The following is a 16,143-nucleotide window of genomic DNA, read 5'->3' on the forward strand; positions in this document are numbered from 1 at the left end:
CTATCGTGTGCTGAAAAATGGCGTTGAACCCAACAACTCTACCAACTGTACTAAAGCCGCTAATTTTAAAACATGATATTTTAAATAAGTAATCAAATACATAAATACTTCAAGTTTGCATAACCTATTTTGTGAACAGATGATGTTATGAAAGATGCAAAATGCATGTTTCGGTAGGGAAATAACAACAAAACCAGGGACATATTATTTTTCTTCCTGCTTTGTTTGTTTCTTTTGTAATGGCCGTTTCTGATGTCAAATGAAGTAGTTCAAGCTCTCACAAAAGAACCTTTACAAACATGTTCGAGAACCAGGTTTTTTCAGAATCACATGAGTGAATTTAATCGGATATACTTCGGTTTTTTGTTATAAAAGGAAACATCGGCTGTATTGTGTCGCCATTGCACTACTTGAACTATCTGAACAAATTTGGTTCATTTGAAACAATCCGACAGCGGAAGGAAGCTATAGCTACAATTCAAATATACTCGACTTTTGCTGTCGTTGCATATGTGATTCACTCTGCATGAGCCGAATTAACCAACGCATCAAATTAATGTGTATTCCTACAGCAAGTTCCGAGGGCATATGAACAGCTGGCGGAAATAACCGAGTGATGATTTGATTGCATCGGAACGTATAATACATTTCACCAGGACATTTCACTTCAACTCTAGTTCCGGTTATGAACTAGGAACTATGTCGAAGATGCGGCAAGATTGTGTTCTTCTTGTGTTTTCGTTTATTCTTGTTGATATTTTAGCTATCAGAGTCGGAGAGAGAGCAAAAACATTACATTTGGCGAAGCACTTGCAAATTGACAGTCGTGTTAGACGTCCGGTCGAAATAGAAGTGAAGGAGCTCAGCGTTACGGAAGAAAATGTTGTGGAATTTTTAGCGTCTTCTCCCGAGATAGAAGGTCATAATATCCACAGAAGGGAGGCCCCTTCACAGAAAACACATCAGCCCAATTGCACGACGGTAAGATAGTCATTTGCTTTCGTAATCAATGTTAATCTCGAATCGTATTGTCAAATAGTTCATGTCATGAATCCAAGCTGATAGTACAGTAAACAAGTTGTCATTGGATCTATTTTTAGAAAAATCGAACTATATCTAGAGACTTTACGTTCTTTTTCTTCTTTCAGATCATAAGTATTTGGAGTTTTGCCTATGAAATTATCTCCCAGTAAAGTTTATGAGTTCGTATAAACATAAAATGTTCACATTAGCTACCTGTAATTACGAAGAGGAAGTAAAAATAGACTATTGATGTTTTCTGTATACGGGCTACAGCAGGTTTCACGCTTGTATCCGGTAGGCCTAGGTTTACTTAGGTCATAAACTTATCTTGCCTTACAAGAGCCCAATTTTGTCATCAAAGAATTTCTCAAAATAAATTTTGGAAAATCTTGGAAACACATTTCAGCATGTTATTGGTTATAAATATTTAGTTTTAAAACAAAAATAGAAGGCAAGAAGGATTTTTTTCTCTATCAAAGAGTCAGATAGTGATGTTTGATTGGTTGAAAGTGATGTCAGTATGGAATTATTAATCGGTACAGGGCTGTGTATTGGCAGATCATTTCTTCTGTACAGGTTGAGATACAAGACTTGCATTCAATGCTGTTAAAGAAGTATTCATGTAAATTGTTGTTGTACTTGCATATCGTAAGTTGTATTATCATTGACTGATTGATTGGATTTATGTTGCGTGCGCCCAGAAAGGCATGTATTATCATGAGGGAATTTTTGTGGGCAGAATGCAAAGAGGTCTGAGCCTCATTATTTATGGTAAACAGGATCATGCTAAATATGCATTGGATATTGGAAAACCTAGTTTAATAATATAAGATGTCTACAGTTATTTCTATGTTTTGGGGTCTATGTCTTACTGCCTAAATAACAGCATTATGTAGCATATTCCCTGGTTGAAACAAGGGTCCAAATTATCAGGAATATCTCACACACTTGACAGCCCATATCAACACTTTTCTACCAATTAAAGTCATACTGCTTTAGTTGGGCTTGACTTTTTTCTTTCTCTAATAAATTCAAATTCTAACAAGCAAATTGATTGGTTTTCAAGTTACATAGATGTATAATTCTGTTTTGCAAAAATGTGAAGCAAAAGGGGAATGCTGAAATTGGATTAACTTGAAGTATGTTTCTTTAACGAAATGAACAGAAATAATACTAATATTTAAGAAAGTATATAGATAGCTTTGGTTTGTTCAAGATACTTATCCTTTTAATTCATTTATTGAATCTAATTTTTGAAGATGAATCGAGTGTTTGCTGTATTTTTTAAATTTATTTTTGTACATATATGATGTAGAATGATTATTGGTTAATTGTCACTTGTTTAATATTTGTCAGACCCATTTTATTGGTATATCAATCCAACCATACTAACTTTGTAACATTATGCATTTAATTGACTTTGGGCTGAGAAAATTTGTCAGCATGGTTTCTATGTTGCAACACTTTTATTTTTAGAGGGTCAGCACCAGTTGTCAAACAAAACCAGTTCTCACATGGTTATTAACTGTTCTTGTTTCTGTGCATAATATTTGTTAGTTGCAGAGATGAAAGATTCCTCAGAGTAAATCCTAATTTTTCTTCTCTTAATTTAAAATATACTGCACAGAGATATTTATGCAGTGATGACTTTAATGCAGAAATACTGGTATGTGCAATCCTGACTTGCACAATGCCATTCAAGCGAAGTCCTTATGTACTGGAAATATTAGAGAAGAGAATTCTTTTCTGCCGCTTTTTGTTATAACATTTTCAGATATTGCTTTAGTAGAGAACAAAACACAGAAGCAGATTTGTTCTGCAAGAATTGTTGATAGCAGGCATCTTGCATCAATGAATTTAATTGTATCGATTGAAAATTGCACACATATAATAATTCTGACCCAGCATGATTTTGATTCATTGCATCAAAGTTTTCTGAAACAGTCACAGTTTATTAACAATGCCTGCCAACTGATTCAGGAATGTAGAATAGACCTACTGAGGCCCCCTCATCATGTATGTCAGAAGAAGTGACTGATAGAGTCAGGGGCTGTGGTGGCTCTGTGGTTGCCATACTGTGCAAGACTCAATTTAACTTTACATGGGTCTGTTCCTTTGTTGTGTCCCAGGCCAAGGCACTATACTCCAGTTACCTTGGTACTAAAGAAATAGTCTCTGATACTCTTCTGTAAAACATGAAACCAAACTATGATTAGTGATTTGTCTCTACCTACGTATCAGTCCTTTGTCTGTTGAATTACTACATGTATGTAAACTTGTGTATCACTATGTTATAAATGACTTAGACACAGAAGCAAGATGGCTTAGTGGTCAAAGGAAGGAAAAGGGCTTTTGTGTCTGTGAATTTGTTTATATGTGTGTGTTTGCATAAAGTTGGAGTAAAGATGGTATTACTCTGTGATATATGGGGAAGGTCAGGTAACTGGTTATCACATTTTGAAAGCATTTACCTCTAACACATCAACATTTATCTGGGTAATCATTGAATAACTATGCTAGATAATGCAAAATCATCATTCTTTTTCACAATGATGAATGAAGTGAATGGCCCACAATGGAGCAACCTTGTGATACATATGTACCTAATAATGGAATCAGATGTGGTTGGTCATGAATTTGAGTAAGGTTTCTTTCTTTCCTGCATTGGTCAATGAACATCAACATCTTGTCACCAATGATGAGTTTTTAGCAGATCAATGGGTTTTTGTCCTGAATATTGTTATTTATTGTTTACTTTGCTCAACTGGACACCCTGATGATCTCAAGAACTGTATTTCAGTCCCACGTAAAACAGATTGGTACTTGTGACCATGGTAAAACCTAATATAGATATGTTAAGTCTATCACTGAATCATTTTAAGTGGTTGAAAAAGAATGGCAAAATTAAAAATTTACAAGAAAAGAAAAACACTCTTTACACATGTAGATTGCAAAACAGCAGCCAAAAAATGAATCATTTTCACAACTATGAATGAAAGGTTTTGCTTACTACTAAGCAGCTTGTGATGTACATGTATCTTTTAATTAAGTCTGAAATGGTACATTATGAACCTGAGTACTTTTTCTCTCTTTATTTTATGGATTAAACAATATCAATTTCTTTGATGAGCTTTTAGAAGAACAAAAGGTCATTTAGAAGAACAAAAGGTCATTGTCCAATGGCATGTAAAAATTTTTGCCAGTGGTTAAACCTATCATTGATATGTTATATTTATTATTGATATATTTTATTATTGATATGTTGAAGAAAACGAAAAGTATAAATAAACATTTACTAGATGAGAAAAACACTCATTGTGCATGTGGATTATGCAAAACATTGCTCAACTCGTCCATCTTTTTAACGATGATGAATGAAAAGTTTTGTTTACTGCGATGTACATGTGCCTGTATATATTGATCACTAGCTGTGATGGAGTCTCATGTTACACTATGAATCAAATTACCCTGTTTTTATTTCTTGAACTGGTCCAATCCATAAATTTGTCACGGGTGATGAGCTTTTAGTATTATTGCCCTGAACATGGTTCTTTATGGTTTACTTCACCCAACAGGACATCATGATGACCGTAAACACACAACAGGACATCATGATGACCGTAAACACACAACAGGACATCATGATGACCGTAAACACACAAGTTCAAATTTTAGTCCCATGGCACATTACAGTTTTTACTATTTAAAGAAATGAATGACCAAGGTAAAACCTGTGATTGGTTATTGATTAATATTATTATTACTGATTAATTTTAAGTGGTTGAAAAACAATGGCAAGAAAGACATCTAATGCATTTAGCAAACCAGTTTTATTTCTAAATCAGTTAAGACAATGTACATGTTATTTCTGATTCAGTTAAGACAATGTACAGACTACATGAAAACACCAAACCCATTTCTTACCCTGTACTGTATATGTTTATGGAGTTAATTCTGAATCTTTTGGGCAGTCATTTTTGGTGATGTTTTTGAAGTATTAAAGTTACATAGCTTTTCCTAGTGGCAGTTGATTACTTACACATACCTAAAGATATTTAGATCTTGCTTTCTACAAATTGCACAGTCATTTTTCTTGAATTATATGCCCAAAGAAGAAAATTTAATGAAGAGGTGCATTCATGACAGTGCTGGTTGCCATTATTACCTTGTCTGACAGGTTCACTTACATTTTTTGAAACTGATTTTATGAAGAAAATAATGCAAGCACAGCCATCAAGGGAAGTGGTTTTACCAATTCTTTTGTTCTTTTACTGATTCTATTCTTAAGACACGGATTATTTGCATATAGATGTTTTAATTTTCAAAACACAAATTAGTGTTTTTCCTAAATAAAATGATAACGTTCAGAAATTGAGTAGCGATATCTTGCAGGGGAAAGTGTTAATGGTCAGTCAGCTATTCAGAAATGTGTGTGAATGTGCAATGTTTGTTTTGTTTGTGCACTTGATATGAACACCTGCTATGGACATAGGCAATACTTTAAGTCTCAGATTTTGTTTCTGTGTACTGTATGACATCTGAATATATCTATAAAGCTTGCATGTACATAACTGGATGTGTTGTGCTCATTAAAAATTGCTTTTAAATTAGTATAATTAATAGTACCCCTCCCCCAGTTCATCAGCATGGTTGATTATAAATTAGTTGAAGTTCAAAATGTATATATTTTGTTTACAATGTCATGTTGTTTAAATAGGAAGGTGTCTGAACTACATTTGTTTGATTTGGTTACTTTCACATGCCTTACAATTGTCAAATTTTCATCCAAGTGTGATGACATTTAAGACTTGCATTTAAGTTTATGAATCCAGTGATCTGATTGGCTGAACCTTAAGCCTGACTTAAAATTGCCCAATCAGATGTCTAATGTCTAGACTACTCATAAGACTTGTTTGTTGATATAAGACTCAAATCCAAACATAATCCAAAAATGATCCAAGAATAAAAATTTTGAAGTTCTAATAATAAAATGTTCTAATAATTTCAAGTTCGAGTCCTAATGAAGAATCCAAGATGGATGACGATGATATATGCTGTAATCTGTAGCGTTGAAGTCCTCAGTTCCTTGCAGAAACAAGAAATTTAACTCCAGTTTTGGAAATCTGAATAAAATTTTTTATTAGAGCTATCCTTGTTCAACAATTTCATATGAGCACATGTATTTTCCAGGAAAAAAGAATTAATCCTTTTGAATCCAAGTAATCTGAAATAACTCCAAACAGCACAACATACAACTTCCAGTGTAAGAGCCCAACTACTACTGAGAATATCTCTCCAAAAGAAAGGTTACTTCATATTCTAAACCACATAAAAGAGGTCATGTGATCATGTTCCAGAACTTCGACGAAATAAATTAAAGATCATGTACACCCAGTGTGGCCCTGATGAAAACCAATCATTTTACCCTACAAAATAATATTAAAAACAAATTGTTTACTTCTTAAACGTAATCATGACCTCGACAACAACCAATCATTGTAAAATAAAAATAGAATGTATTTATGTGGTTGCTACCAATTTTGAATCAAGGTCAGGATCTAGATCAATACCTGGTGTTTACAAAACAAACAGTCAAGGTCACACTATTTTCTGGAAAAAGTATCATATCCAGTGAATAAATTTACATTACAATAGCATGTAATGAAAAATATAAAAAAGTTAAAACTGACAAACAAACAATTAAATTTAAAAAAATATATACCAAATCAGACAAAAAATAAAATAAATCCAATATACATAACACACTTTAAAGTCAGTTTCAACTACAACCCCACCCCACCCCGATTTACTGTTGCATAATGTGCCAACAGATCAGGGTCTACTTTCTTTGTTTTACTGGTTATGCATAACAAACCCCAGTTTGCAGTTGGATACTACCTACAAATAAATTGTAATTAGGGGTGAAATGATTGACCTCTTTTGTGTATTGATGTGATTCACACTACACAACATACAATCCAATGTATTATCTGTAGACATCTCAAATCGATGGCTGTTTCATCTTGAGAAGGCTGTCAAGAATAGGGTGGTGCAATCTTTTTTTGTTGTGTTGATATTTTGCTTGTATTTCTAATATGCAGATTAAAGACATACATCATCTTATCATCTGTTCAAAATTTTTATTCAGCCTTTTATGCCATGATTAGGTGCAAGGCCCATCTTGGTCACATGCCCCTTGTTTTGCACTACATGACATTTATTACCAATTTCATGTCTGCTTGATTTTTGGAAGGCATGACTGTATTATCTTCAAAAAACAGAAGAGATAATGCAGGTTCTTTTTGCAGCAAAAGTTTTATCTAGAACAAGTCTGAATGACTAACAGCCAGATCCTTCCCATTTTGTACAGATGCCAAAAAACTGCCAGTTAGACACTTGTTTCTTTGAGTGAAAGGGAAATTATTAAATACACCAGCTCCCCTTCAATAAATTAAGAAGGTGACTATACCTTATGTGATTTGGAATCTGCCCCTTGCTGATTCTGTGCCTGTTTATTGTTATCTATTTGGCACATACATTTGCTGATTACATGTATCAGCATATAATGAGACATTGAAAACTTGTTCCCCATGTATGATTTAAGTATTGTATGGATCATTTAATATCCATTTTTGTACGAAGTTTCTCGTGGCCCCAAGTGTCCGAATGGTCTAAAGCGCTGTCTGTTATGGATCACTGCCATTTCACCTCTGTCTGCATGGGTTCAAGTCTTGGATTCAGCCAATGTGGGTATGTGAGAAAGCCTGCCAGTAGTTTCTCATGGGTCAGTGGTTCTTCCCGAGGTTTTCCTGGGTTCTTCCTCCACCATTAGTACTGGCCACCATGTATAGCCTATCATGTGCTGAAAAATGGCGTTAAACCCTACAACAACAACAACAACAACGAAGTTTCTCTGTTGCTTTGCATGTATTTGCGTTGCTATGGAAGGCCATCATTGATGATCATTGTGTGGACTTGAAGAAAAAATAACCACCAATCAAAATTGAATGTAGTATGACTCACTGCATGACACACTGGACGTATAGCTCTCGTATTGAAATCTTTTAGCCAAGATCTCAAGCAACAGTGAAACTTCACATAAAAGTAGTTATCAGATTATCACTAAGGTCCTTAATCATATGAGGGGAATAAATCTGGAATGTCCTCTTTACCTTGATATATATAATAAGTGGCTGAGCAGGCTGATGGAATAAAATAATTGGCAATGAGGTGGGGGCAGATTTCAAACCAATGTGGGTGCTGCCAGTAGTTTTCTTTATTACTGACATAAATAAATGCATGTTTCCTGCTACGACTGTTGCAGATGAATTCTCATGTTAAAAAAATGCAATTAACTATCAATTATTCATGATTGTTGAAGATTAAAATAACTTGTGTAGAGTATGTATTGTTTTATATTGAGTCTTCACCTCTTGTATCAATATGTAAAAAAAATATTGATACATTGACTATTTCGATTAATTGTTTTACCCCTAATGGTATTACTGCCTGGGACGGAACAGACTTGTAGTTTTTGATATTGGAGGTTTGTTTGGTGAATCTTTAATGAAGAATTACTACATACAGTATCTGTCTTTATATTGTAGACAAATTGTATTGCCTGCAATGTTTTGTACCATAAAATTTTCTGTACACATTCTAATCATGAACAGTATAATTATGTGTATTTTTAACATTTAGCAAAATTGAGTAGCTGAAATCTATAATTAAATTTATTTTGCCCATAGTTATTCTATCACCTGTCCCAAATTAATTACTGGTAACCAGCAATGATTATTTATCTTTACAGTATGCTTTCAATGATAGCCATACACAGCTGATTGTACACTGGGCGGGGAGAAATAGCGATATTATCATCATACTCGCCAAAAATCAACCAAGCAGCATCATTGCCAGTACTACCAACGTGTTTGTTTCAAAGGATTATGGGAAAACATTCACCAAGATCAATGAAAAGTTAGTGATCCCAGACTTCCTGGGCGGTACCCAACCAGCGCTCATAGATCATTACTACAACAGTCCAGTTTATAACAGCTATGTAAGTAATATATGATTCTATTATTCTACAATCACATTCACATTTACTTGTATATAGTACTAACCAAACTGTGGATAGTGTTGACTATAATCTTCTTTCAGACAACCGGCGGATCGGTGTCTTTACTACTAAAAATTTCATGTCATCGAGTAGACCCTATTGGAATGTCCTTTGCTTTGTCATTCTGATGCAGGGGAAAAAGTACCTCAGATGTAAATAGTAGTCATTTTCTACTGTTAAGCCCATTGTTGTTATGTCAGAATAACTTAATTAGCATCACAGTGACCTGGTGGCATGTCATCACTAAAAGCTACAGTATAAATAGTTTGAGGCTATTGAAAGTGAATGATTTCTTCATTTTCTGGGGGGGTTAAAAAGTGCATGAATAACATTAAAAATGAAGAGTGCAGTTATTTCATTAATGGTTGAAAAATTGTCTAGTGTTATAGATGCTTCCCGATAAAGTCACTAGCAGACAATACCCTCAGATTCTGATGCTTGGAATTTAATTTTATACCTGTTCTGATGCATTGAAATTTCAATAAATATTATTATTATTATTTTAAAACCCAACATTTGGTATATTTGTGTGTTCTATCTCCACATTACATAAACCACTGAGAACAGTCAGCTGAGGACTGAAAATATTATAGTGGTGCAATGATGTGTGGCTGAGCAAACAGATTATCAAGGCTAACATGTGTGCACAACAAGCTGCTAATTGATTACCTTACTGTTGTAATCTTTTGAGTTTAAGGCCAAATGCAAGATGTTCTATGAAGATATTGTAAGCAATAAAGGGATCAATGGTGGTAATGGCTTTCAAGTCTTATAATAAAATCAGCTGACCTTTGGTGGGGGTATGATAAAAAGGAGAGCTGGACCAAAATATGATTTCATCAGAAACACTTGAGTAGGTATTTTGTTGTTGTGTTCTTTAAATGATTTTACATTGTTCAAGATGTTCATGTTCAGCTCATGTCCAACTCATAAACTTTCTCCTCAAGATGAACTTAGATTGGAGGAGTAATTGAGAGCAGCCAGCACCCCTAAAAACCCAGTCCCAAGGAAATGGAAGTTTGAACTTTCTTGCAGGATGAGCATTGTTCTTTTGTCATTGCCCAGTTCTAATGCTGATACAGAGAAGATAATCTCCATTCTTTGCAAAGTAAAGTGATTCAAGAGGAAACTGGACTAGAAAGTTATTTAGAGCCTGTTAATTGTGCAAATTAATAAACACAATTGAAGTCATCAGTGGTTACCAGACAGTGCTCTTGAGAAGGAAGCTAAAAATGCTTGTGGATTTTATATAAGAAATCTTCCATTTTTATTGAACTTTTATACATTTGCTTGGATTATTTATTCTCAGTGGCTCAAAGAAGTATATTTTCTTTTCTGTCCCTATCATGGTAATTAACTTGTAGTGATGATCATTCCAACCCTCAGACTCCAATGAAACAGAAAGTTACTAACAATTGTGAGAAGTAAAATAAATGTCCTAAAGTTGTGAGAAATCTTGTGGATTAGCTTGGTCCATGAATAACAAACAATGCCAGCTGCATGCTCATAATTCGGATACAAATGACACTTGAGATTTCAGTTTTGACTCGATTGAGAACTCTGGTCAGTACTAACATGTATGAATGTCTCATTAACAGAATATATTATGTACTTGAGAACTAAATTTTAAAGGTTACATCATCCCAAGAGCAACACCATACTGTGAATAATTTTTGTTGCACAGGTGTTAAGATTTACATAATCTCAGATTGTATCGAATACTTTAAGGGTAATAAGTCATCCTTGGCAACATTTATAAGTGCAGGGACTAGAACCATTGGCCACATTATTACAATAAATAATAACAACAAGGGACTAGAACCATTGGCCACATCATTACAATAAATAATAACGAGCAGGGACTAGGACTATTGGCCACATTGTTACCATAAATAATAACAAGCAGGGACTAGAACCATTGGCCACATTGTTACAAAAAATAATAACAAGCAGGGACTAGAACCACTGGCCACATTGTTACTTTAAATAATAACAAGCAGGGACTAAAACCATTGGCCACATTGTTACAATAAATAATAACAAGCAGGGACTAAAACCTTTGGCCACATTGTTACCATAAATAATAACAAGCAGGGACTAGAACCATTGGCCACATTATTATAATAAATAATAATAAGCAGGGACTAGAACCATTGGCCACATTATTATAATGAATAATAACAAGAAGGACTGGAACCAATGACCACATTAATGCAGTAAATAAGAACAGGCAGGTACTAGAACCATTGGCCACATTGTTACAAAAAATAATAACAAGCAGGACTAGAACCATTGGCCACATTGTTACCATAAATAATAACAGGAAGGGACTAGAACCATTGGCCACATTATTATAATAAATAATAATAAGCAGGGACTAGAACCATTGGCCACATTATTATAATAAATAATAATAATCAAGGACTAGACCCATTGTTCGCAAAAACAAGGTGGGAAATAAATTGCTTGTTGATTTTACCTAAATTGTTTGTTTTACTTTCTTTCAGTTACATAATTTAAGCATGGGTCGGTGGTTCTTCCCTGGGTTTTCCAGGGTTCTTCCTCCACCACTTATACTGGCCGCCATGTATAGCCTCTCTTGTGCTGAAAAATGGCGTTAAACCCTAGAACAACAACAACAACAACATAATTTAAGACCTAGAGTCATAACACTCTACATTAAAGTTACTTAAGCATGCCTAGATATCTAAATGTAATAAAATAATCTTTTATTCCTGCCAATCAGAATAAGTATCATAAACAAACAATTTAATTTCCAACAATACAAAATTAAAACTGAAAAGATGATTACAATATTGTGAATTGAATTCCTGGTAATTCTAAATGTCCTATCACAGGTCCAAAGAGTACCTAATAAATTCCAATACTCTTGAATGTCCTGATATAATGATGCAATCCAGATTGAGTTCTTTGAAGAAGTTAACAAAATTTCAAGTACTGGTAATGTATTACTCCACAAGTCAGTGAGCAGTTTTGTAATTCCAGTTAATATTTTAAATAAATAATTCCTTTCGAAATTATATATGGTGTCAACAATACAACTGTAAACATTGATTGCAAATAGATTCCCACAGACTGATCTTAGACAGGAATGAATTATTTTTTTATATCAAATTCATATTTATACACATTTTCACTTGACCAATGTTGTAAAAGAAATTGAAGGAATCCAATAGAAGAACCTAGTCCTACTGTAAACAAAACTGCCTTTAAACTAAGACGCTGTGTAAACGTTCTGTTACAACTTGCATTCATGGACAAATGTTAGCTATGTGAACATTCTCCTTAAACCTTACAATCATGGACATAATTTAAGTACACTATAGAAATTAAATAAATATAACAGAAGAAATAAACCAAGATAGAGACAGATGAAGGATTATGTTTCTGCAGGGTTGAGGGAATGGTTAGTTTATATAAAGGTGTGGCTATAACTTTAAAATGACTAGGTTTTCAGATTGAATACTGGATAATTTTAAAGGAAAATGGTGGGGTATGGTGTTAGATTCTACATTCCTAACCTCTTTGGATCCCTCACTAAAATAAATAAATGTTTGATTATAACAGTTAAAATAGATGATTTGCAAGCAATTTGAAACAAGCCACAACGATGAGAAACGTTTGCGATACTGTGATGAAAAAGAGCATGATAAGATACAGCACCACCATCAATCATGATTTTGAATTAAGGTATCTTAAGTAGATCCGCAACATTTTTAAGCTTTTGTGATGTTTTTATGATTGGTCTTTATTGGTGTTTTGAATTGCTTCTTGGAGGACATGACACATATGCACATATACATAGAACTCATCATCTATAATCTTTCCTTCTGTACATCCATACATGTTTATTATTCTGTGCATCCAAATATTTTACTTTTCCTTCATTACATCTATGCATCTGTTTATCCTTCTGTACATTTATACATCTGTTTATCTACTTTTTCTTTCATTACATGTATGCATCTGTTTATCCTTCTGTACATCCATGCATCTCCTTTTCCTTCATTACATCTATGCATCCAGGTTTTCCAGGTTCATCCTCCACCAGTTTTACTGGCTGCCATGTATAGCCTATCTTTTGCTGAAAAAGGGCATTAAACTCTAAAGCAAAAACAACATCTTGACATCTGTTTATCCTTTTTTACATCCATACATCTGTTTGTCCTTTACATCCATGCATCTGTTTGTCCTTTACATCCATACATCTGTTTGTCCTGTACATCCATGCATCTGTTTATCCTTTTTTACATCCATACATCTGTTTGTCCTTTACATCCATGCATCTGTTTGTCCTTTACATCCATACATCTGTTTATCCTTTACATCCATGCATCTGTTTGTCCTTTACATCCATACATCTGTTTGTCTTTTACATCCATACATCTGTTTATCCTTTACATCCATGCATCTGTTTATCCTTTACATCCATACATCTGTTTATCCTCTACATCCATACATCTGTTTATCCTTTACATCCATGCATCTGTTTGTCCTTTACATCCATACATCTGTTTGTCTTTTACATCCATACATCTGTTTATCCTTTACATCCATACATCTGTTTATCCTTTACATCCATACATCTGTTTGTCCTTTTTTACATTCATGCATCTGTTTATCCTCTACATCCATATATCTGTTTATCCTTTACATCCATACATCTGTTTGTCCTTTACATCCATACATTTGTTTGTCCTTTACATCCATACATCTGTTTGTCCTTCTTTACATCCATACATCTGTTTGTCCTTTACATCCATGCATCTGTTTATCCTTTACATCCATGCATCTGTTTGTCCTTTACATCCATGCATCTGTTTATCCTTTACATCCATACATCTGTTTATCCTTTACATCCATGCATCTGTTTGTCCTTTACATCCATACATTTGTTTGTCCTTTACATCCATGCATCTGTTTATCCTTCTGTACATCCATACATCTGTTTATTACCAGTGTGTGACTTTATCTTGACTTGTCTACCTATAGTGTCTTTCCACTGTATCAATGATATACCACGAGATGTATACGTTTTTCGTTAAAAGGAAACAAGGCTTGCTGAGTTTCTTTTTAATGAAAACTTTGTGCATGTTTGGTGTATCATTGATACAGTGTACATACTCTACATATCTTTTATTTATATCACATACAAATTGATATATTTGCCCTTTGAACGGAGTTCATATTTACTACAGGCAGCTGAGTATTTGCCAAGTGAATGAACTTATCACATCACTGCCAAGTGTGTCTGCTACAAAATTTAGTTCTGTTTCTTTTGTGGTTATTCACAATCACCTTTGCATATTAATAAGCTGAGTGTTTTCTTTTTTGATTTTAAATCAGTATAATACATGCTTATGGTTTAAACATGAAAGCTGGTTTTAATGAAGAAAGTAGAGCTCTACACACACATGGTTAGCTATGCCATTCACATGAACACTGAACTATTCATGTATCATCACAGGGAAATTAATATGGAATAGAAACTAAGCAAAATGATGAACCAACAAGAGGTAATTAAAATATTTTAATATATGTTCAGTCGATTTAAATCTGTATGCACACACACAGAGAAACAAACTATTGAATATTGGACTGTTTAAGAGATCATTTTTTTAGTACAATGTGGATATATTTTCCCTGAGATCGTTTTTACTTACTGTTTTAAATTGTAACATTTGAAATATTTTCATAAATTCCTTGAGCTATGGCCTCCTTGGCAACATAAATTTAATTTCTGCTCAGTTACTATATCGAATTAAACCAAATTTTTCATGATTCCATTTATAACTTTATAAAATTCTTTTTGTCCCTTTGACCATTCTGGTGGCCTAGTGGTTAGAGCATCCACCTTGGATGTGGGAGGTCCTGGGTTCAAACCCTGGCAGTCATACCGAAGTCTTACAAAAATGGTACAAGCAGTTGCCTCTCTTAGGCACTCAGCATTAAGAGGTTAGTGTTAGGACTGGTCGGCCTGGTGTCAGGATAATGTGACTGGGTGTGTCATCATGCTACATGTCTGCGGCCAGATGCCTCAGTACTAGACATCACTATAAACTGCCACACTGCAGACTTCGTAGTGATATGACTGTAAAATTGTTAAAGTTACGTTAAAAATCCAAAAACACACACACACTATTTTTCCCATTAATATGAAACTGAGATATTGTTTATTTGTCTTCCCTCTTCTTTCTTTCAGTACATATTTGCCGATGTCCAGAATAAATATGTCTTCACAACAAAGGACAATGGTGACACAGTGAATGCTTTCCGTGTAGACTTCACTCCAAGAACCATATCTTTCCATCCAAGCAACCCATACATTGCAGTAGCCATAGATACAGATGATATAAGGAAGCAGGTAAGATGCTATGAGGGATGATATGGGAAATAAACTATATATAGTAGCTAGTGATGTTATCATATATTGCCATGGTGATGTATTCCATCAGATTGGATGCATTAATGATATTGACCAATATATAGATTGATGACATTGAGTTGAGATGCCCTCTGGCATGTGTAAATTTGTTTTCAATGTATTGCAGTACAGAGGGTTGATAAAGATTGGCATGTTTGCCAAAATCAGCTGTCTTCTCAACAGTAATATATTTTGGTTATAAATGATATATTTATGTTGCAGGCAACGGTCTGAAAAAATGAATGTAAGTTTTCAACAAGCTGTAACCTTGGCCACGGCACTTATTCAGACATGTTTCTTCATTGCACATTGTAGAGGACATCTTGCAGTTGACATGCCATTATGATATGATGATAGCATCAAAAAGGTTGTCATGTCACAATACAACTTTAAGTACACAATGAATTCTTCTGATTATCGATAATGTGAACTACTTATAGAAGTGAGACAGACATGCTTTTAGTTCGCCTGGCTACTTGACATGCAAGTCAATATTTATAATCTGATTTCAGTTGAACATAGAAAAATGGGTTTATATCATCAAAATTGCAGATGA

At 34.1% G+C, this 16,143-nt stretch overlaps 1 protein-coding gene across 2 annotated transcripts in view; it reads left to right on the forward strand.

The window, feature by feature from the left end:
• Positions 1–628: 628 nt before the first annotated feature.
• LOC149793145 (sortilin-related receptor-like) overlaps positions 629–16,143 on the forward strand; it is a 241,847-nt gene continuing 226,332 nt past the window's right edge. Inside the window, exons 1-3 of one of the 2 annotated variants that reach the window (XM_089967067.1) lie at positions 629–981; positions 8,834–9,082; positions 15,366–15,527. In XM_089967067.1, coding sequence (XP_089823193.1) covers positions 700–981; positions 8,834–9,082; positions 15,366–15,527 — 693 coding nt within the window. In that variant the 5' untranslated portion in view covers positions 629–699. The remainder of the gene's footprint in view (positions 982–8,833; positions 9,083–15,365; positions 15,528–16,143) is intronic. The other variant, XM_089967068.1, reaches the window with a different exon arrangement.

The sequence above is a fragment of the Sinohyriopsis cumingii genome, chromosome 8 (assembly GCF_028554795.1).
Source record: "Sinohyriopsis cumingii isolate HCF-2022 chromosome 8, ASM2855479v2, whole genome shotgun sequence".
Lineage (NCBI taxonomy): Eukaryota > Metazoa > Mollusca > Bivalvia > Unionida > Unionidae > Sinohyriopsis > Sinohyriopsis cumingii.